Genomic DNA, 23,250 nt, shown 5'->3' with positions numbered 1-23,250 from the left:
TTCTCCAGTGACTGAAATCCTAAATCTCTGTATAGACTCATAGGCTTAAATTATCATATTCTGTAGTTTACTTATTCCCAATCTCATCTTAAATTGAAAATATTTGTTTTATTTTTCAAATTATAAACAGGTGTCTCAGCAGATCAATCTGTAATTATTTTCATTGCATCAGTAATTTGATATACCTCTTTTCTTTTGGAGACCAAAACATCAGGAAGGCTATCAGATAAGAAAACAACTGGGTCATTGGATCATTTGTAATTAAAATGTTCCTTCTGTCAAAGCTGTCAACCTTGGTTAAATTGAGAAGCCGTTTTCTAGATCAAATCTAGTGACTTAATTCTGGGTTATTTTCTGTTATACAGTCTTTCTTCTACCTCAGTCTTTCAGCTTTTCTTATTACTTTTATTTTAGAATATCCAAGATTCCATAGTAAAACAGATTGAAACATGTAAGAATTTGGGACAGTCAGGCAACTTTGCATTAAAGGAATTACACCCCCTTGACCTGCATGTAGCACAGAATATTATTCTGAAACACAGAACACAACTGGAAGAAATGAGTCACAGAGTACAGAAGAACGAAGATGCTCTCAAAGCTCTGGAAGATTTTTTGGCTTCTCTGAGAGCAGCTGGACTCTCTAGTGAGCTTCTTACAGACCATTCAGCCTCAGATTCACACGGGGTACCAGCAAATACTTTGACGGTGGAAGATAAAAAGAGGGAAATTCATCGGATGAGAGACAAGGCCAGACATTTGGATGAGCATTTGAAGATGCTTGGTATAAGCATTAAAGACACTGAACAGGGTGAAAACACCTCCTGTGAAAAACTTCTGGATGTTTTGTCCGAAAACTTATCTGAGACACATTGTTCTGGTGGGCAGGAGGAAGTCACTGAAGAAGACAAATTACTAGGGGCTTGTGTGTTTAAGAATGACGAACTCCTGAAAAATATTCAAGATGTACACAATCAAATCAGTAAAATTGGCCTGAAGGATCCGACTGTTCCAGCAATAAAACAAAGGTAGGTATTTTTATCCATCTCCATGCCAGATGACATTCTTCTGTTTGTTTTTTTTCCAAGTATCCTTTAGGTGAAATAAATGCTTCCTGTCTTTCAACTTCTGTTCCATCCTGCTCTATTCAGGATTCAGCGTTCTTTTTTGTAGACTTTTCAGACAAACTTCCTTTTTGTTGATACTATGCCTTTACAAAGTGTTATATAATTGTTTTTTTTTTTCAGTTTAATAGGGAAATAATTTTTTTTCTTTAAAGTTTTCATTCTTCTGGATGAAGGAAGAGTGAAATAAGATATGTATAAGATCCATGAGTTGCTGAAAAGTCTCTTGACTGCTGTGTATTTATTATGGGGTTCTCTTGATGGGGGAAGTCCTGGGAAACTACACACATTTGATGATAGACAAGTGGGAGATGCACATGCCCCCTTGTCCTGACTTCTTCCTTCATTGGTTGGGGACTGAGTGGGAATGCAGGGGACTGAGTTTAATAGGTAAACTAAAGTTGGTGTTGACTTCAACTCAGTTGGCAGCCTTCTGTGTGAGTGCTGCCGCTATAATTCTGGCATTCAGATCCTGAAAATGAAAACGTTAGCAAAAGCTAGCAAAAGAGTTACTTTTGTGGAGCTCCCCTCCCCCTTCTAAACCTCCCCCTTTTCCTGGCTCTTCTGTCCACCTCTAATCCCTCAGGCTCAGTGCTCTCCCAGGGTTCTTTAGCTGATTAAGCTCTTCCCTCTGAAATCTCCCTGAGCTCTCGTCTCAATGAGACATCTGTTTCTGCAATGCTCCAATTCTTAATAAGGCATGGAACTGATTTAGTTATTGATTGTTAATGCATTTATTATAGATTCATAAATAAATTAGTAATAAATAAATACTAATTTACAAGTGAAAACTACATGTTGATAGATGGTAAGTTGCTTTAATTTTATTTGAGTTATCAATAGAACAAGCCAGGCATTGTTTTAGGTCCTGGGGATATAGCAGTTAACAAAACAGACAAAAATTCTTGCCCTTTGTAGAGCTTATTATCTAGTGGAGAGAAGAAGAAGATATACAGTATGTGCGCTGGTGCTAAAGGCTATGGGGAAAAGTTAAGCAGAGAAGGAGGAGGTGGTTGCAATTCAAAAGTGGTCATTAGGCACAGTTTTACAGAGAAGGCTTTCACCATCTCTTGGAACTTGCTCAAACTCATGTCCATCGAATTGGTGATGCCATCCAACCATCTCATCCTGTGTTGTCCCCTTCTCCTCCTACCTTCAATCTTTCACAGCATCAGTCAGCTTTTCACATCAGGTGGCCAAAGTATTGGAACTTCAACTTCAGTGTCGGTGCTTCCAGTATACATTCAAGATTGATTTCCTTTAGAATTGACTGGTTTGACCTCCTTGCAATTCAAGGGACTCTCAAGAGTCTTCTCCAAACCACAGTTCAAAAGCATCAATTTTTTGGTGCTCAGCTTTTTTTATGTCCAACTCTCACATCCATACGTGACTACTGGGAAAACCATAACTTTGACTACATGGACCTTTGTCGTCAAAGTAATGTCTCTAGGATTGCATATGCATGTCACAAAGTAATCCTGTCTGTGTTTGTCATAGCTTTTCTTCCAAGGAGCAAGTGTCTTTAAATTTCATGGCTGGCAGTCACTCACTGTCTGCAATGATTTTGAAGGGAAGTCAAGAGAATCCTGGAGGTCAAGTGACAACACCTTTCAATGAGGAGAAACGATTAGCTGTGTCATATGCTGCCTACTGTTGAAGGAAGATGATGGAGATTGGGACATGGGATTAGCAATGTGAAAGTTACTGGGTAGCTTGACAAGCAGTCTTGGAGGAGTGAGTGTCTTATCGGAGTGGATTCAGTAGAGAATTGGAAGAGAGGAAGTAGAGGCAGAGAGATATCTGATAAAAGCAATTTAGACCTAAGCAAATGGAGTTAGCCTTGCCAGGGTTAATTTGTATGTTGAAACCCTTAGTTCAAATGACTCTTCTTTATTTTGGGGGGCTTTTTGTACACATTTGCATTCCCTTTCTTTATACCCCCTGTGCCCTGCCTGAGGGGTTTGCAGTGTTCTGCCATCTGTCTTTTTTCCTCTCTCCATATCATCCTTTCTATCCCACCCATGCACACATATTCTTTCTTTTTTCTCATATGCATATACACACCCTTTATAAGTGTGTTCATCACTGAGAAATGTTACTGCTTATGGTTTTGTATGTCTGTTCTATTTAAAACACAAACTAGTTCTGGAAATGCACCTCCTGAACTCTGTCATAGGAATGTGTGATCTTGGCATAAATCTCATGAGGGCAAATTAAAGTTAGTGTGCTCCATGAATTACCCAAATTTGTATTGAATCAAAATTCGCCAATACTGATAACTGGCAATTAAAATTTTCTCTCTCATGTTCAAGGAGAAAATCGTTAATCAGACTGGATAAAGACCTAGATGAATATGAAGAAGAGAAGAAACACTTGCAAGAAATGGTGAATTCTCTTCCACCATTCAAAGACGGCAGAGACAAAGCCCTGAGTCAAAGGTGCCGGGACACAGCAGTCTTGTGGGAGAATGCAAAAACCTTGGTCACAGAATGGTAAGGAGAAAAAAATTCCTCCACCAGCTAAAATTTTAAAATAGAGAATAATAATAATAAAAAAACCAAACCCCTCCCAAATCTGAAAAATTGTCTGTGGCACAGTTAACTTTTTGGAATTTGTATGTTAATAACACAGTCCCTTGGGCCTCAAGGAGAGGCCAACTTAAGAGTTTCACACTAAGCTCACTAGGCCAATGTCTGGGGCAAGACCTGGAATCCTAGGTTATGGGCAAATGAATTTAAAAGGTTATCTAAGAGAGAGGACAAATATATATATAGTGTATTTATAATTACTATTGCCCATTTGTATTAGTTTTCTGTTGCTTCTGTGATAAATGATCACAAATGTAGTGGCTTAAAGGCAACATAAACTTATCGTACAGTCTGGAGGTTGGAAGACCTAAAATCACCTGTGTTCCTTTCTGGAATCTCTAGGAGAGAATCCACTTCCTTGCCTTTTCCCTTTTCTGGAGGCCGCCTGTTATATTCCTTGGCTTGTGTCCCCTTCCATCTTTAAGGCCAGCCGAGTAGCATCTTCAGATCTCAATCTCTGTCTTTCTTTCATCTCTGCTTTTGTTATCACATCTCCTTCTGACTCTAACCCTCCTGTCTCCTTCTTATAAGGACCTTGTCATTATGTTACACGCATTCAGATAATCCAGGAAAGTGTCCCTATTTTAAGTTCCTTAATTTAGTCACATCTGCAGAGTTCCTTTTGCTATGTATAGAAGGTGTTCACAGGATCCAGGGATGAGGACATGGATGTCTTTGGAAGTTGGGGCCATTACTCTACCAGAAAATTACACCTCTACATGATTGACAGGTGTTGTCAGTCAGTTACCACCATCTTTCCTAAAGAGCCTGGACAAGGCTCAGAGTTTTCCTAATTTTGTAGCAGTCAGTACTCACCAATCCTGGTTGGCAGTGCAGCTGGACAGTCTTCATCCTTATCTTCTCCCTTTGCTTTCTGCCTGAGGGTGGGAGTGGCTGGGAGGGCTGACCATTCCAGGGACCATACCACTCAAGGGTTCCAGTTGGGTTGGGAACTGGGAGGGACTAATGGGTGATTCGTGAGCAAGAAGAGAACGCAGTCAAGGTGGTCTTAACCCCGCCCTTTTCAGCAGAGGTTCTAACCACTCTTGCCGGCTCCCTCTTTGGCTCAGGGCACTTTCCCTCTCTCCTCTGGAGGCCAGGTGGCACATCTGTTATTGGAAAGGTTAGTTTCTAGGTGTCCCAGCTGCCTTGTCGTTTCCCTTAACTCTACCCTCAGTGGTCCTTCCACCACAGAACTCCATCTGAGTGTGCCTTCTGCTTCCTGCTGGAACCTGAGTATACAGTATTCAAGATGAAGCCATGTGGTGTTTGATCTAGTCCACTCTTGGATTTTACAGAGGAAAGAAGTGAGGTCCACAGAGCCTGAAGTAACTTACTTAAGGTCACATGACTGATTTTACCCAGCCATAAATAGAAACCAGCTGTCTTTTAACTGCCGCGTCATCTATCCTACTTAAGCTTTTTTTTTTTTAATGACTAAAATCTATAATGAGTTGAAATAGATGTAATTGAATCGTATTGAATTAACACTGAAACAATGTCCAAAAATAACACTAAAGAGGCACCATTTTCCAAGATATCTTTTAGTTAAAGATGAAATCGAGGTGCTGATTCCTTAGGGTTATGAATCCTGTGTTTCTGTCTAGAGCTTACATCTGGTAACTTTTTAATATTGATCTAGTGAAAATAGTAATCCAGTCCTTATTTAGACCATCCATTTGTCAAATAATTACATATACCATCATTCTTGGGTTAAATTGTAAAACAATATTATAAACCATGTCTAGAGGAAAAATCCTCCTATAACTTATTAGGTTATTTTTATAGCATACTACAAAGAGAAAGAATGGTTTTGTAACTTTCAGAAATTTAGCTGTGTTACTTTTTTCATAGCCTTGACCAATGTGAAAGAGTTTTGGAGCTCTTAAAACAGTATCAGAATTTTAAAAGTGTCCTGACAACATTGATTCAAAAAGAAGAGAATGTCATCTCCCTCCAGGCTTCCTACATGGGAAAGGAGAACTTGAAGAAAAGGATAGCAGAGGTGAGTCCAGATTCCAAACGAGACTACACAGTGGCCTCGATTGCAAGCCTGACAATAGAGAGAAGGTTATCAGTGGAATCATTTTCAAAATGTAGTTTAGAAGTAGTTATTAGTGACCCTGTTTTACCAGGTATACAAGAATTTATTGAATTTATCCCCAGGCCTTGAAAAAAAGTTGGTCCCCAAGTTAATACTGGGTTGCATCTGTTTGGGTTTTGATATTGGTGGTATGGTTCTCTTGGAGTCTGGACTTGCCCTTGCTGAAAGGTTGGAACAGTCTGTGCACTGACTTTCCACCTAAGAAGAACCTGATTTCACCACAGCCTTAAGAGAAAGAGGGTACTAGGAAAATCCCTAAAATCGGTTGTTAGTGGATAAAGGAAAAAATTATCTTTTTATTTCCTCTCTTTCTGTAAAGATGTGTGAGCTTATCTCCAAGTTGCTCCATCTGTGTTCATAGCCTTGCCAATCACAACTTTATAGTCTAAGAATTACACTTTTGGACACTAGATGTCATTATTTTCTATGATTTTATGTGGTTATCAACCAGAGTGGCAGAAGAATGGAGTACTTAGAAAAGAATATGTTACACTGTATTCTTATACACCAGAAAATTACACTTCCTCCTGGTTTTCTGAGTACTCTATACTAAAGTGCTGTCAGAGTGTCAGAGGCATGTGTGAAATATCATCTACTTGACACACCTGGCTCTTAGAAAGCAATTTTATTAAACTTTACAGTGATTGAGAGCAACATTAATGAAGCTTATATACAGACATACTTCGTTTTATTAGACTTTGCTTTATTGTGTCTTTTCAAATTTAAAGTTTGTGGTAACACTTTGTCGAGCAAGTCTATCGATACCATTCTTCCAACAGCATTTTCTCTTTGTGTCCCTGGGTCACAGTATTTCAAACCCTTCACCAGCAAAGGTTATGGCTTGCTAAAGGTTCAGAGAACGGTCCAAGTTTTTTTAGCAGTGAAGTATTTTTAAATTAAGGTATGTGCATTGTTTAAGACATAATGCTATTGCACACTTCATGGACTGCAGTGTAACATAAACAAAATTTTTAAATGTGTCTGGAAACTAAAATATTCACGTGACTTGTATTATTGCAATACTTCCTTTACTTCCATGATCTGGACCCAAACCTGCAATGTCTCTGAGGTATGCCTGTAGACCAGATTCTTACAGACAATTTAGTCTTTGCCTAAAACATGTCCCAGTTCATACAGCTACTTTTCTACTCCACCCCCAGCACCCATTTTTCAGCCTGTGCTCTTGTTTCAGGATCCAGGTCTCTGCCTTAGATACTCACAGATCCTGAGTCCCTGCCTTTTAAACTGACCAGAGAGCAAATCCCTCTTGACTTGCAACTATTCTTGCTTTGTGCCAGGCCCACTGTGATGGTGTAACCGTATCCACCCCCCGCCCCCCACGCCCAGCTTAGCTGGACAGGTTACCAACTTTCTCTGTAAACAAAGAAATAAAGCAAGGATAGAGGTTAAATAACTTTCCAAAGATTATATGGCTAATAAGTGATAGAATTATTATTTAAGCTTAGCCTGACTACAAAGTTGTGTTTCAACCATAATATTGTCTTACCTGAAGACATATTTGAAACTTGAACTGTAAAAGTAAAAAATGGCTAGCTTTATACCTCTTTCTCAAGTGTAAAGATTTACTCACAAGAATATCTTGAAATTAATGAAACAACTGATTATATTTAAGAAATGTATAAATGTCCAGGTTTTTACTATTAGATTGAGAATCTTATATCTAGCATGGTATCTTTGTATATTTGCTGAAATAATGTATCATTTTGTATGGGAGATATAGAAGTACGCTTGTGTTGAATCATTTTCTCTAATGCTTTTTTTTTTTTTTTTAACCTGTCTGGAAAAAGTAAATTGTGCTAGCAGCTGTTAATGTAACTCTCTGTTAATTTTGTGATGACTTAGGTATGGTCTTGAGAAACAATCGACTTCTGGCATATGTATTTTCATGACACTTTGCACCAGTGGCTGAAATATGATACCACTGAGAACTTTTGTCCTTAAGAACCATAGAAACCTGGATGTTTATCTAGGGTATGGTGCCGAATTTCCACTCTCTTTAATGAAAGGCAGAAGTGCAAAAGTAAGACTAGAAGGCTAGAATGTCAGGGGACTGTTAAAGTTTGAGAAATGTCAGGGGGTGTCTGCTTTCCTTTATTGACTCCTTCCATTCATTGTAGGACAAAACCTGCAGCTCCTGTCAATACTAGAGGTGTCCTCTCCTGCTCTTGTTTTTCTCATCCCCCACCAGTAGCTTGCGTCAGTGTAACAACAAAGCTCTTTGAATGTAATAAAGAACAGGATACATATGTGTATATATATATATATTCATATATATATATATTTCCATTTAGTTGAACAAGTGTCCTGAATGGGTAGAAAGAAAAAAACACCAATGTCTACTTCTCTGCTCTGCCAAAGTATTAGTCAACTTCAGGTCAGGAGACAGAGACTCCCCAGTTTTCTCTTTTTTTCATTTAAAACATTTAAGTAAATTTCATTTTTAAATTAACTTTTAATTTGAGATAATTATAGATTCACATGCAGTTATAAGAGATAATACAGAGAGATCCTGTGTGCCCTTTACTCAGTTTCCTCAATGGTAATGTCTGGTATAACTATAGTACAATATTGTAGTTAGGTTGCAGACAATGATGCAATCAAGAGAAAGAACACTTCCATCACCACTTGATACCTGGTGTGGTCATCTTATAGCCCTACCATTTCCCTCTTGCTCCTACCTCCTCACAACCACTAATATGTTCTTCATTTCTGTAATTTTGTCATTGTAAAAAATGCTATATAAATGAAATCATACAGTGCATAACCTTTGAGTGAAAGTTGCTCAGTCATGTCTGACTCTTTGTGACCCCATGGACTATATGGTCCATGGCATTCTCCAGGCCAGAATACTGGAGTGGGTAGCCTTTCTCTTCTCCAGGGTATCTTCCCAACCCAGGAATTGAACCCAGGTCTCCCACATTATAGGCAGATTCTTTACCAGGTAAGCCACAAGAGAAGCCCAAGAATACTGGAGTGGGTGAAAGTGAAAGTGAAGTCGCTCAGTCGTGTCCGACTCTTTGCGACCCCGTGGACTGTAGCCTACCAGGCTCCTCTGTCCATGGGATTCTCCAGGCAAGGATGCTGGAGGGGGTAGCCTTTCCCTTCTCCAGGGGATCTTCCCGACCCAGGGATCAAACCCAGGTCTCTTGCATTGCTGGCAGATTCTTTACCAGCTGAACCACAAGGGAAGCCTAAAGCATAACCTTTAGGGATTGGTTATTTTCATTCAGCATAATTTTCTGGAGATTCATTCGGGCTCTCATGCATTGATAGTTTGTTCTCTTTTTTTGCTGGGTAGGATTCCATGGTATGAGTGTACCACAGCCTGTTTAATGGTCTCCTGGACATCTGGATTGTTTCTAGTTTGGGGCTGTTATAAATAAAGCTGCTATAAATATTGGTATAGGGTGTGTGTGTGTGTTGTCTTTTTTTTTTTAGTGTGATATTTATTTTTTTTTTAATTTTTTAAATTTTTTTTAAATTTTAAAATCTTTAATTCTTACATGCATTCCCAAACATGAACCCCCCTCCCACCTCCCTCCCCACAACATCTCTCTGGGTCATCCCCATGCACCAGCCCCAAGCAAGCTGCACCCTACGTCAGACATGGACTGGCGATTCAATTCTTACATGACAGTATACATGTTAGAATTCCCATTTTCCCAAATCATCCCACCCTCTCCCTCTCCCTCTGAGTCCAAAAGTCCGGTATACACATCTGTGTCTTTTTTCCTGTCTTGCCTACAGGGTCGTCATTGCCATCTTCCTAAATTCCATATATATGTGTTAGTATACTGTATTGGTGTTTTTCTTTCTGGCTTACTTCACTCTGTATAATCGGCTCCAGTTTCATCCATCTCATCAGAACTGATTCAAATGAATTCTTTTTAACGGCTGAGTAATACTCCATTGTGTATATGTACCACAGCTTTCTTATCCATTCATCTGCTGATAGACATCTAGGTTGTTTCCATGTCCTGGCTATTATAAACAGTGCTGCGATGAACATTGGGGTACATATGTCTCTTTCAATTCTGGTTTCCTCAGGTGTGTATGCCCAGAAGTGGGATTGCTGGGTCATAAGGTAGTTCTATTTGCAATTTTTTAAGGAATCTCCACACTGTTCTCCATAGTGGCTGTACTAGTTTGCATTCCCACCAACAGTGTAGGAGGGTTCCCTTTTCTCCACACCCTCTCCAGCATTTATTGCTTGCAGATTTTTGGATCGCAGCCATTCTGACTGGTGTGAAGTGGTACCTCATTGTGGTTTTGATTTGCATTTCTCTAATAATGAGTGATGTTGAGCATCTTTTCATGTGTTTGTTAGCCATCCGTATGTCTTCTTTGGAGAAATGTCTATTTAGTTCTTTGGCCCATTTTTTGATTGGGTCGTTTATTTTTCTGGAATTGAGCTGCAGAAGTTGCTTTGTATATTTTTGAGATTAGTTGTTTGTCAGTTGTTTCATTTGCTATTATTTTCTCCCATTCAGAAGGCTGTCTTTTCACCTTGCTTATATTTTCCTTTGTTGTACAGAAGCTTTTAATTTTAATTAGATCCCATTTGTTTATTTTTGCTTTTATTTCCAGAATTCTGGGAGGTGGATCATAGAGGATCCTGCTGTGATTTATGTCTGAGAGTGTTTTGCCTATGTTCTCCTCTAGGAGTTTTATAGTTTCTGATCTTACATTTAGATCTTTAATCCATTTTGAGTTTATTTTTGTGTACGGTGTTAGAAAGTGATCTAGTTTCATTCTTTTACAAGTGGTTGACCAGTTTTCCCAGCACCACTTGTTATGTGTTGTCTTTTTAATTTGTCAGGGATAAATGCCCTGGAGTATAGTTGCTGGGTTGTATGTTAATTTTTCAAATTGTTTTCCAGAGTGGCTGTACCATTTTACATTCCTACCAGCAATGTATGAGGGATCCAGTTTCTGCACATCTTTGCCAGCATTAGATGTCTTTTTGTTTTAGTCATTCTGATACACATGTAGTGGTATCGCTCTGTGGTTTTCATCGGCATTTTCCTAATTGCTAGTGGTATCGATCAGTTTTTCTTGTGCTTATTTGCCATTTGAATGTCATCTTTGCAGACATCTCTTTTTATACCTTTTGCTCATTTTCTAATTAGATTTTTGTTTTTTTTTAACTGTCAAGTTTTGAGATATATATATACACACACACACACATTCTACACACTGGTCATCTGTCAGATATATGATTTGCAAATATTTTCGCCCAAACTGTAGCTTGCCTTTTCATCTCCCTAACAGGGTCTTTGCAAACAAAAGATTAAAATTTTGGTAAAGGTTGGTTTATCAGTTTTTCCTTTCATAGATTGTACTTTTGGCGTCAAAGTCTCAGAATTGTTTGCCTGGCACAGATCCTGAAGATTATCTCTTATTTCTTTTTCTAAAAGTTTTATGGTGTTAATGATTGACGTTTAAGTTCATCATCCATTTTGAATCAGTTTTTGTATAAGGTATGAAATTTGGGTCAAGGTTCCTGTTTTTGTTTGTAAATGTCCAGTTGCTCCAGCACCATATGTTGAGAAGAGTCCCATTTCTCCCTTAAATTGCTTTTTCATCTTATGAGAAATCAGTTATTTGTTGGGTCCACTTTGATCTATTGATCTGTGTGTCTGTCCCTCTGCCAATTGATATAATCTTTATTACTGTTCCTACATGATAAGTTTTAAAATCAAGTAAACTTCCCACTTTTTTCTTTTTTTCAAATATCTTAGCTATTATAGTTCCCTTATTATTCCATATAAATTTTAGAATAATCCTGTCTATATCTACAAAAAAATGCTACTAGGATTTGATAATAATTGTATTAAACTTGTCCATCAGTTTCAGGAAAATTGATATTTTTACTATGTTGTCTTCTGATCCATAAATGTGTCTGCATTTATCTAGATCTTCTTTGATTTTTTACACTTGATCTTAGCCAAAAGGCCGAGAAGCGATTTCTTTGATTTTTTTAATTGGTATTTTATAGTTTTCAGCATATAATCACTGTATATGTTTTGTTAGATTTACACCTATTTTATTTTTGAGTGATTGTGGATGATATTATGTTAAAAATTTTAGTGTCCGTGTGTCCATTGTTAGTATAAAGAAATACAGTAGATTTTAAATTTTTTTCAGATTGTTTTCCATTATAGGTTATTGTAAGATGTTGAGTATAGTTCCCTGTGCTGTACAGTAGGACCTTGTTGGTTATCTGTATTTGTTATGCTATACAGTAGTGTGTATCTGCTAATCCCTGACGCCTAATCTATCCCTCCCTATTCCCCTTCCCCTTTGGTAACCCTAAATTTGTCCTCTATGTCTATGAGTCTGTTTCTGTCTTGTACATAATTTCGTTTGTATCATTTTTTTTTTTTAGATTCCACATACAAGTAATATCATATGAGATTTGTCTTTTTCTGTTTGGCTTACTTCACTTATATGATAATTTCTAGGTCCATCTTGTTGCTGCAGGTGGCATTATTTCATTTTTTATGGCTGAGTAATATTCCATTGGATATAGGTACCACATCTTCTTAATCCATTCCTCTGCTGATGGACATTTAGGCTGCTTCTATGTCTTGGCTATTGTAAATAGTGCTGCAATGAATATTGGGATGCATGTATCCTTTTGAATTCAAGTTTTCTCTGAATATTGTGCATGTCTTTATCCCTGAGTTTTGTATTTTTTCCCTTTTTTTCTTTTTTAAATTATGAAAGTATGATAACACATTTACAGGAGACTTGGAAAATACAAAACAAAGTTACATACAATTTCACTATATATTACAACTGAGAAATACACTCTATTTTTATATGTTTATCTTGTATCCTGTGACCTTTCTGAACCAACATATCAGTCCTAGGGTTGTTTTTGTAGATTCCTTGGGCTCTCTGACATAGATAATCATTTTTTCCACAAATAAAGACAATTTCATGGCACCCAAGATAGAGGCTTCCTTGTTACTGGTTGAGGGTGGGCCCTCTCACTTTCCACAAGGTCTCCACTGCTACCTCCCTGGGTCCTCCTTACAGCTCCTTATGTAGCCGTCCCTGACATCATGAGTGAGTGTGTGTGTATGTCACTGCTCAGCAGGAATGAAAGTCTGAGCTCTTCTTGGCCTTCTTTTTCCTGACTGGGGGAGAGTGGGGCTCCTGTTACTACCTGGAGATGGTGGTGATTTAGGTTCTACACTTGAGCTTTGCTGGTACAGGAGGGGGTTAGGGCCATGTGTTTTCTAAGGTATTTTGCTCCAGCGGATATTTCCTAAAAGGTTTCTGTTTTACTGTGTTGTCCTATTCCTGGTTCTTTGGTTGAAGAGAAAAGGCTTTTTTGGTCTGTACATGTGGCTATTGCCAGGTTCTGACTTCTACAGCACACACTCTGGGATATGCAAGGGAAAAGGAAAAGTCAGGGAACTCGTCACCAGGCTGGCTTCAGGAGCTGATACCCCCAGCCATTCTCCCTCCTTGATCTCCTCACTTTTTAGTTTTCTTAAGTCGGTTTTGTAGGTGATGTCCAGGGTTTTTAGTTGTACTTAATGGGAGTAAGGAAAATTTATGTTCACTGCATATTCCCAGAAATGGAAGGCCTGTCCCCCATGGGGATATAATTTTTAGTTTTTTATTCATGAGAAATCACTATTTTCAAATTTTATATAATCATTAAAGATGCTTGTATAAGCTTAGTAAATTGAGTGGAAACGTTAGAATTGCATTACTCAACACTCAAATTTTATTTTGTAGTTTAAAATCCTTGGCCTTTTGATAGTGTTTCACCTTATAAGTTAGAATTTATGTGGGAGTTAAAATCATGAAAGATTACACTAGAAGTCATATTATCAATGTTTCAGCGCTTTTGTCTATTTTAATCAGATGAGCACTTAGGTTCTTCAAAATCACAAAAATGGTTCCTATTGGAGCAGTCTAGGAGCTGTCATTTTTCATACCACTGAATAGAGGTGACTTTTTTGATAGAATATAATTTCATTCGACTAGAAACATAGTTTTAGACTATTATAAATATTTCATCATGCAGAGTGGGACAAGGCTGTAGGATTATTATTAAACCAGAAGTTTAGGATTCTAATAATTTTTCATTGAGAAAGTGGAACAATAAGTCTTACCAGTTTGTGTCAGTATATCAAAACATATTTCATATCATTTTTACAGATTGAAGTTGTTAAAGAAGAATTTAATGAACACTTAGAAGTTGTAGACAAGATTAACCAGATCTGCAAAAATCTGCAGTTTCATCTAAATAAAATGAGAACCTTTGAAGAGCCTCCTTTTGAGAAAGAAGCTAATATTATTGTGGATAGATGGCTTGATGTAAGTGATAATTTGATTGACTAGAAATTCTGCTTTATACCGATTAAATTGATCTTTTCTTTTGCATCTTTAATGTTTTTATCTAATGACAAAATTCAAAAGTGCTTATTATAAAAAAATGTTCAAATAATATAAAATTTATGACTTAGGATTTAACTTTACCCCAGGGTTAGGTACTACTAAGAAATGGGTCTATACTCTTTTAGATCTACAAGTACATACTCAACTTATTTAAAATAAACTAGTTAATATATTACTCATCCATGCAAGTTATTGATGTTCAGCTTTGTATTTATTTACTAATTTTTGGTTGAGTAGTAATGATAGTTTATGAATTACAAATTAAGAATTTGTATATTTTGAGCTGGATTTTTGAAAGCTTCTTTTATTATTGTGGTTTAAAAATGAGGAATACTATTTCTTTTAGTTGCTTATAAACTGCAGCAAATCACCTAAGTTATTTTTTGTAGAATAATGAACTATATGGTATATTAAAGTAAAATTTTTGTTGATAAATAAAGCAAATAATTTAGCAAGTAAAGGTAGTCTAAAATTTTATCTTAAAGTTGTGTTTGAAACAGTGGTTCTTATACTTTTCACCATTCAATGTATTATTTTTATTTTTAAATTATGGTAGATAAATGAGAAGACAGAGGACTATTATGAAAATCTTGGTCGAGCTCTAGCTTTATGGGACAAACTTTTTTACTTAAAAAATGAAATTGATGAGTGGACTGAAAAGGTCCTTCGAAAATTGGAATTACATCAGCTGACTGAAGAGGAAACAGAAAAACTGAAGGTAATTGGACAGAAATAGAACATATATCCTTTTTATAGAGATTGGCATTTTACTATCAAGTTTGCTTTCTTGAAGAGGGATAGAGAAAGCACAAAGAAACCCTTTATTTCTTTCATTATTCCTCAAAGGAGACCTGCATTCCATTGTCTTCTTTGTGGTAATCCAGGAAGATGTTAGTAGGTATTAATGTGGGTTCATAGACAACCTGGAGGTTCATAGATAGAAGTGACCTCGGGGATGGGTCAAGTGTGTGTCAGCTTGAAGCAGGATCTTAGTTCTCTGGCTAGGAATGAACCTGTGCTATAGTAGTGAGAGCGCTGTATCTTAATTATTAGACCACCAGCAACTAGTGACTAGAAGCTACACTCTGCTCTTGGGTTTTTTGGAAAAGAATTTCAACAAGGAGACATAAAATAGTGAAACAGGTAGCTGTCTCTTTATTAAGAAAAAAGTATATAGGCACATGGATGGGCTGAGAGGAAGAGAGTCGTGCAGTTATGTGTGGTTCAATGTAATATAAAAATGTATGTATGAATGCATGATGACTTTACAATATACCAAGTCTGATGCTTTAAATCTTTTTTTCTCTAATTTTGATCACTTTATTCACTTTTAAGTTCACATATCCATTTTTATACTTTTGGGAAACACATTCCAGATGTGTTATTGCCAGAGTGTTTCACTCAGTTATAACATATGCCTGACTCATGAAGACACTTAGTTTTGTATCTCCCGGGACTCTGTCAAAAATCAAGTGATTGGTGAAAATTCAAAGCTCTTTTAGTTGGTAAATATTTTCAGTAGCAATCACAGGTACCAGAAAATAAGGTATAAAATAAAAATATATTTTCTATTGGCATTGTGCGTTTTAGGAAGAGTTACAAGTCCATGAACAAAAACCTTCAGAATTTTCTAAAAGAGTGGCTAAAATACAATTCCTGCTTCAAAGCAGTGAAATACCTCTTGAATTACAGGTAAGAGAATTTTTGTTTAAAAGTTGCAATTAAAAATGCTCTCTATCCTCTATAGTAATATTTATAAACCAGAATTCTATAACTTAAACCTAAAATAAAACAGGGTCATTATTTGATTCACCTTTGTTCGTGTCCAATGAAATTTTTAACAGCATAATTTTTTATATTTGTTCCAATTTAGAATGAGTAATTTTTTGCATTGTTTTATTCTCAGTTCACTTATTTCATGGACCTTTTGTGTGGAAGGGGAGATGTTACTGTGCTCCCATGAAAAGTAACAAGGGTTTCCTCATAAGTGTTCTTGGGCATAGGATGGAGTAATATGGCTCAGTGATTCCAGATTTATTAGCTGCTAGACAGGGAAACAGAGAGATTGCCCCAATTGTGATTTTCTGTTGTATGGAGAGATTTGTTATACTTTTACTTAAATAAAAATGCAAAAGTGCTTGAACATGAGCTCTGGGGTCAGACTTTCTGGGGGAAGGCCTTGCTCTACCTTTGTGGTCTTGGGCAATTTGCTTATCCTTCTCAAGCCTGAATTTTGTATATAAAATACTTACCATGATTCTGTGTACATAATAAACAGTAAATGCTAGCCATTTACTTTTTTATATATGTTTTAATATTATTTTCCAATAAGCACCATGGTATGCTAAATAAAACTTGTTTCAAGGGGAAGAATTCCATTCCTCTCTTAGAAAAAAATTAGAATATCAATTTCAGTTTTTCATGTTACTTTTTTTTAACAGCAATATTTAAACTGTTGTATCATCATGTAGAACAAGGGAAAAATCAGAAAGAGAGAGGTGATTTCACATTGAAATGAACAAAGTTTCAACTCATTCTTCAGCAATGTAGTTGTCTTAAAATCTAGGTAAATCAAATCCATGACAGTACTTCACGTGTTTCATAATTTCAGGTGATGGAGTCTTCTATTTTGAACAAGATAGAACATGTGAAAATGCGTTTAACAGGGGGATCCAACTGTGGTGCAATCAGTGGCAGCACAGCCGAGCTAAGGGAGGATCTCGACCAGGCCAAGACCCAGATTGGAATGACTGAGTCTCTCTTAAATGCCTTGTCACCTTCCGACAGCTTGGAGATCTTTACTAAACTAGAGGTACTTCCTAGCTACTTCTCTTCTGTGGCTCAGATTTATTTTCACACTTATTTCTGGTGGTCTTATCCTTTTGAAATTAATACAAATAATTATTTTTAAAAATGAAAGCGTGGGGAGAATAGTCAGAAAAACAATTTGTGTATGTTTCACTTTTTAACTGGAGAAGGAAATGGCAACCCTCTCCAGTATTCTTGCCTGAAGAATACCATGGACAGAGGACCCTGGTGGGCTGTAGTCCATATTAAATATCAAATAATTATTGCCCACAAAGGAATTAAAAGGTGAGTGAGTTAGTGAAAGTTGCTGAGTTGTGCCTGACTTTCTGATCCCATGGCCTGTAGTTCACCAGGGTCCTCTGTCCATTGAATTTTTCAGGCAGGAACACTGGAGTGGGTTGCCATTTCCTTCTCTAGTTAAAAGGTGAAACTGTAAAATACATTTATTGGGGCTCCCCTGCTGGCTCAGATGGTAAAGAATCTGACTACAACGTAGGAGACCTTGGTTCAGTCCCTGGGTTGGGAAGATCCCCTGGAGAAGGGAATGGCTTCCTGTCTGGAGAATCCCATGGACAGAGGAGCCTAGTAGGCTATAGTTCATGGGGTCACGAAAGTCAGACTCAACTGAGTGACTAAACACATACATTTATTATCTAAGAGAAAGCAGATTCACCCAGTAAAAAATTATCTAGGTTTTAATAGAAACAATGGATACCTAATATTCTGTGTATAAACTGAGCCCGTTTTAAGTATTGGTTGTTTGTTTATATATTTAGGAGATTCAACAACAAATTCTACAGCAGAAGCACAATATGATATTACTTGAGAATCAAATAGGTTGTCTGACTCCTGAACTCTCTGAATTAAAAAAGCAATATGAAAGTGTCAGTGATTTATTTAATACCAAAAAAAGTGTTTTGCAAGATCACTTTTCTAAGTTGCTGAATGGTGAGTGCAATGCTTCCTTACTGTTTCTGGGGATATTGAAAAGTGAATAGGTACTGTGAACACAAGGGCTAATTAATCTAAGCTTCATTTAGAGATGATGGTTGCACAGAGCCTATTTAAGGAAATAATAGTCAGATAAATCTTTTGGGAGCAAACACTCACTGATATATGCTTATTATAAAAGACATACCTTTTGTTCAAGTCCCAGATCTTTATTTCATGAAGGAGAGGCACCTGGGTCCTAGTGTTTGACCTACTCACTGTGGTCAGAGTCTGGGGACATGCCTGTGAGCAGGCTGCCCTGTAGGTTTCTGTGTGTGTCTTGTATGATTGGAAAGGAGGTTTGGTATAGAAAATATGCCACAATTACTGTATAGGTTCTTTTAACCCTCAAAATTAGGTTTTAGTTTGTTATCATTTCACAGTGACTTGTATCTATGGCATGGGGAGCAAGTTTCAGAATCTCTTAATTTAACAAGGTAGGTGACGCTGTCTTTGAATAAATACAGCTTCCTTTGTTTTTTTCCTACAGATCAGTGCAAGAACTTTAATGACTGGTTTGGCAGCATTAAAATGAGCCTTAAGGAGTGTTTTGAACCATCAGAAACAAAAAAGTGTGTGGAACAAAAACTACAAAAACTTTCTGTAAGAAGACATACATAAATTTCATTCAAAATTTATCAAAATTAAAATACTGGAGGCAGAACTGTATATAAGTAGATAGGATAATAGTTATTTTGACTTAGTAATTTCCCTACATAAAGGTAATATTTACAAAAAAAATCTGACCTTTTCTCAAATATTTTGACACTCTATGTTTACTGGGTAAAGTTGGAAGTGACTTAAACAGAAAATAGTTTTCACAGCTTTTCTAAGAAACTATTTAACTTTAATGTTTCCTGGTTAATTCAGTTGTGTTAAAATCATATTTGATAAAAAAATAAAGACTTTATCCAATTTGGCTCCACTCAATTTCCAGTAAGAGATTGCTTGACTTTTTATAGAATCTTTTCCCAGCCATATTTTTTCTAAAAATTTTAATTGAACTTTAATACACTGCTGATGGGAGTGGAGTGGAAGGTAGCTTGAGATAAGAGCCATTAATAGGGCATTTAAAATGTGTATGGCACCCTCAATTCTTGATCACTTTATGGTAGATTATCAAGTATTTTAGGTGGTAAGTTATACTCTCCAACTTATTTATGGCATTAAATGTTCCCAGTATATTCCTTGCTTTGATGATAACCATTCTTTTTTTTTAAATTTTTTTATTATGTTACTTTACAGTACTGTATTGGTTTTGCCATACATTGACATGAATCTGCCACAGGTGTACATGAGTTCCCAACCCTGAACCCTCCTCCCACCACCCTCCCCATATCATCTCTCTGGGTTATCCCAGTGCACCAGCCCCAAGCATCCTGTATCCTGTATCAAACCTAGACTAGTTATTCATTTCTTACATGATAGTATACATGTTTCAGTGCCATAGTTCTGGAAGTTTTGGCCACAGCAATCAGAGCAGAAAAAGAAATAAAAGGAATAAAATTGGAAAAGAAGTAAAACTCTCACTGTTTGCAGATGACGTGATCCTCTACGTAGAAAACCCCAAAGACTCCACCAGAAAATTACTAGAGCTAATCAATGAATATAGTAAAGTTGCAGGATATAAAATCAACACACAGAAATCCCTTGCATTCCTATACACTAATAATGAGAAAGTAGAAAAAGAAATTAAGGAAACAATTCCATTCACCATTGCAACGAAAAGAATAGAATACTTGGGAATATATCTACCTAAAGAAACTAAAGACCTATATATAGAAAACTATAAAACACTGATGAAAGAAATCAAAGAGGACACTAATATATGGAGAAATATACCATGTTCATGGATCAGAAGAATCAATATAGTGAAAATGAGTATACTACCCAAAGCAATCTACAGATTCAATGCAATCCCTATCAAGCTACCAGCGGTATTTTTCACAGAGCTAGAACAAATAGTTTCACAATTTGTATGGAAATACAAAAAAACCTCGAATAGCCAAAGCAATCTTGAGAAAGAAGAATGGAACTGGAGGAATCAACCTACCTGACTTCAGGCTCTACTACAAAGCCACAATCATCAAGACAGTATGGTACTGGCACAAAGACAGAAATATAGATCAATGGAACAAAATAGAAAGCCCAGAGATAAATCCACACACCTATGGACACCTTATCTTCAACAAAGGAGGCAAGAATATACAATGGAGTAAAGACAATCTCTTTAACAAGTGGTGCTGGGAAAACTGGTCAACCACTTGTAAAAGAATGAAACTAGAACACTTTCTAACACCATACACAAAAATAAACTCAAAATGGATTAAAGATTTAAATGTAAGACCAGAAACTATAAAACTCCTAGAGGAGAACATAGGCAAAACACTCTCTGACATAAATCACAGCAGGATCCTCTATGATAACCATTCTTTATCAACAGAATCATTTTTCTTCTCTTTTTTTCATTTAGAGTTCAAACTTTTTTCTTTTCTTTAAATTTGCTCATACCATGGATCTCAGCAATTGATACTCAAACCTTGAAACCCAGACATTGAAATAAAATTCTGATTTTGACAAAGTTGAGTAGAAAATATGCTGCCTGGTTTTATATATTGGTTGCCAGAAAGGCTCAAATATTTAGGAGAAGTTGAACAGAATGTGGCTTTCCTTTTCTGACTCCCACTGACCCACATGGTGGCATCATTTCGCTTGATGTGATTCCTGGAAAGTAAGATGCAAACACCAATGTACACACACAGTCTAGAACTAATATGAATCATCTTTTGATCATTTGCCATTGGAGTTAGCCTTATCTCTGTAGCTCTTCTTTTACAGAGGAAGTTATGAAGATGACTTGTCTGTGTACTATCTTGGAAAAGTATCACTGAGGTGTCAGGGACCCTACTGAGGCTTGCCTGTAGGATATAATTCACTTTTTGTCTTTCTTAAGGATTTCTTGACTCTTGAAGGAAGGGGCAGTGAAATACAACAAGTGGGAACTGTACTGAATCATGTGAAAAAACATCTGCCCAAAGCACCTGTTAAGAAGCTTAATAGTTGGATCGTAAGTCAAAAAGTTGAATTAGAAAAAATGGAGTCCATATGCCAGGCACGAGCAAAGGAGCTTGATGAGTGCTTGCAGCAGCTACTGAGGTAGGAAATAAAGGTAATCTTTCATAGTAAACTTACTATGAAAGTTTACTTATGTAAAATCTTTATATGTACTCTGCCTCAGTTCAGCTAGCAGTGGGATATATATACACATGAATTTCAAAAATAAAATATGTACTTTCAAACCCATTTGACACTGGGGATACAGAGGTTTGGAGAATTCTTCAAATTATGGCAAAGGTTCAGGGGAGAGCCCGCAAATATTTTCTGTTTCTTACTGTTTATGATATATCTCATGCTCATGCTCATCACTAAGTCGTGTCGACTCTTTGTGACCCCAGGAACTATAGCCCGCCAGGCTCCTCTGTCCATGGAATTCTCCAGGCATGAGTACTAGAGTGTGTTACCATTTTCTCCTCTAGGGGACCTTCCCAACCCAGGGATCAAACCCAAGTCTCCTGCATCGGCAGGCGGATTCTTTACCACTCAGCTGCCTGGGAATCTTATGATATATATTTATGGCTTATTAGAATTCCACTATAATACATGCTATTATTATTCAGATTTTAATGTTATAATTTTGTTTCTAAATTTGTTATTTATAAAGAATAATAAAAAAAATGTAAAAAACCTGGTTGGCTTACAAGATTTGTGCCAGCGTTTTCTTCAGATAGACACTTTTTGCTGATTTCATATTTCAACATGTGTGGTGTTGTTTTAGACTCCAGAATGACCACAGAAACCTGAGTAAGTGGTTGACTAATCAAGAAGAAATATGGAAAGAAATGGAAGGAACACGAGAGAAAACCGAGCTATTTTGCCAAGCTCTAGCTAGAAAGAGGTATAGCTGATCTTGCACAAAATGTGTTTCTTGGGGATATGGTTTCTGAAGGTGCGTCATGGCTCTTATAATCTTTCAATGATATTTGGAATTTGCAGGGAACAGTTCGAATCAATGGCCCAGTTGAACAACTCTGTGAAGCAATATGGGATTACTGAGGAAGAAGAAATAGTAATGGAATCAACACATTTGGTTGATAGATACCAGACATTATTGAGACAAATATGTGAAACTGACAAAGAGGATAAGTTACCTCCTGACGAGGACCAGAGTTTTAATGATCTTGCACATGATGTAATTCATTGGATAACAGGGATTAAAGAATCCCTTATGGTTTTGAATTCATCTGAAGGCAAAATGCCACTTGAGGAAAGAATCCATAAAATAAAGGTATAACTGTGGAAACTAAATGTCAGAGGTCAGGATGAACTCCAATTTTAAAAAGATTTAGAGGAAAATTGCAAAGATTTGTTTGTTAATGGAAAATAGGATCAGTGTGGATTGGGTGAGAAATTCAGATGACTGAGCTTACAAAAGAGAAGGGCTGTGATGGATCTAAAATTATTTTAATGCATATAGAAAGGAAAGGTATATCCTCTCTTTGTGAGAGCAGTGCCCAGTTATTATCCATCTTCCCTGAGTGCAGATATGAAATAAAGACTATAAATTAGATCTGCAGCAGGTAGGAGTTTGCTAGGATGTTAAACAAATGAATGTCAGTATGTCAGAGGCATTGGCAATGTGAAAGTCAGGGCTGGAGAGGGGCTCATTTTAGAGTGGATATGTACGGTTCCTAAAGGGCATTAGATCCTGAGTGGGTTGAGTGTTTCCTGGTTTATCAGATACTAAGTGTGGAGGAAGATAATGGTCAAGTTTCAAGGGTTAGTTTGACGTACAAAAGTAGTCAGAATTGTTTGGGATCACATCTGAAAGGTTTTCTAGAGAAGGTGAATCTGAAGTAGTGTTTCCAAGAAGAGAAGAACTTGATTGTTTAGAGCAAAAGAGGAAAATCAAAGTACAGGGAATGAAAATTAATTATGTTGTGCTGGAGAAACAGGAGCTGGCCTGTGACATGGTGCATTTTCCTATAGAAAGCTGGAAACCCACTCTTAGGTGTATAAAGACGTCTTGTTCAGGTTGTTACCCCAACTTTTTATTTATAAATAATGGTGCAGGTTGGAAGGAGGATTTGCCAGGGATTTTTTTTTTTACATAATTTCTTTGAGTGCAATTGAGAATGGA

General features: G+C 36.9%; 1 protein-coding gene across 1 annotated transcript in view; it reads left to right on the top strand.

The window, feature by feature from the left end:
• Nucleotides 1-23,250, top strand: part of SYNE2 (spectrin repeat containing nuclear envelope protein 2) — a 323,992-nt gene that overhangs the window by 130,774 nt on the left and 169,968 nt on the right. The window contains 12 exon segments of the mRNA XM_018054080.1: nucleotides 415-1,025; nucleotides 3,434-3,613; nucleotides 5,564-5,714; nucleotides 14,016-14,174; nucleotides 14,812-14,973; nucleotides 15,846-15,947; nucleotides 16,867-17,067; nucleotides 17,840-18,011; nucleotides 18,544-18,656; nucleotides 21,007-21,209; nucleotides 21,889-22,008; nucleotides 22,107-22,398. Of these exon segments, the coding sequence (XP_017909569.1) occupies nucleotides 415-1,025; nucleotides 3,434-3,613; nucleotides 5,564-5,714; nucleotides 14,016-14,174; nucleotides 14,812-14,973; nucleotides 15,846-15,947; nucleotides 16,867-17,067; nucleotides 17,840-18,011; nucleotides 18,544-18,656; nucleotides 21,007-21,209; nucleotides 21,889-22,008; nucleotides 22,107-22,398 (2,466 nt within the window).

Source organism: Capra hircus, chromosome 10, assembly GCF_001704415.2.
Source record: "Capra hircus breed San Clemente chromosome 10, ASM170441v1, whole genome shotgun sequence".
NCBI lineage: Eukaryota > Metazoa > Chordata > Mammalia > Artiodactyla > Bovidae > Capra > Capra hircus.
The sequence above is the reverse complement of the archived record's forward strand: the minus strand, read 5'-3'. Positions and strand labels throughout refer to the sequence as shown.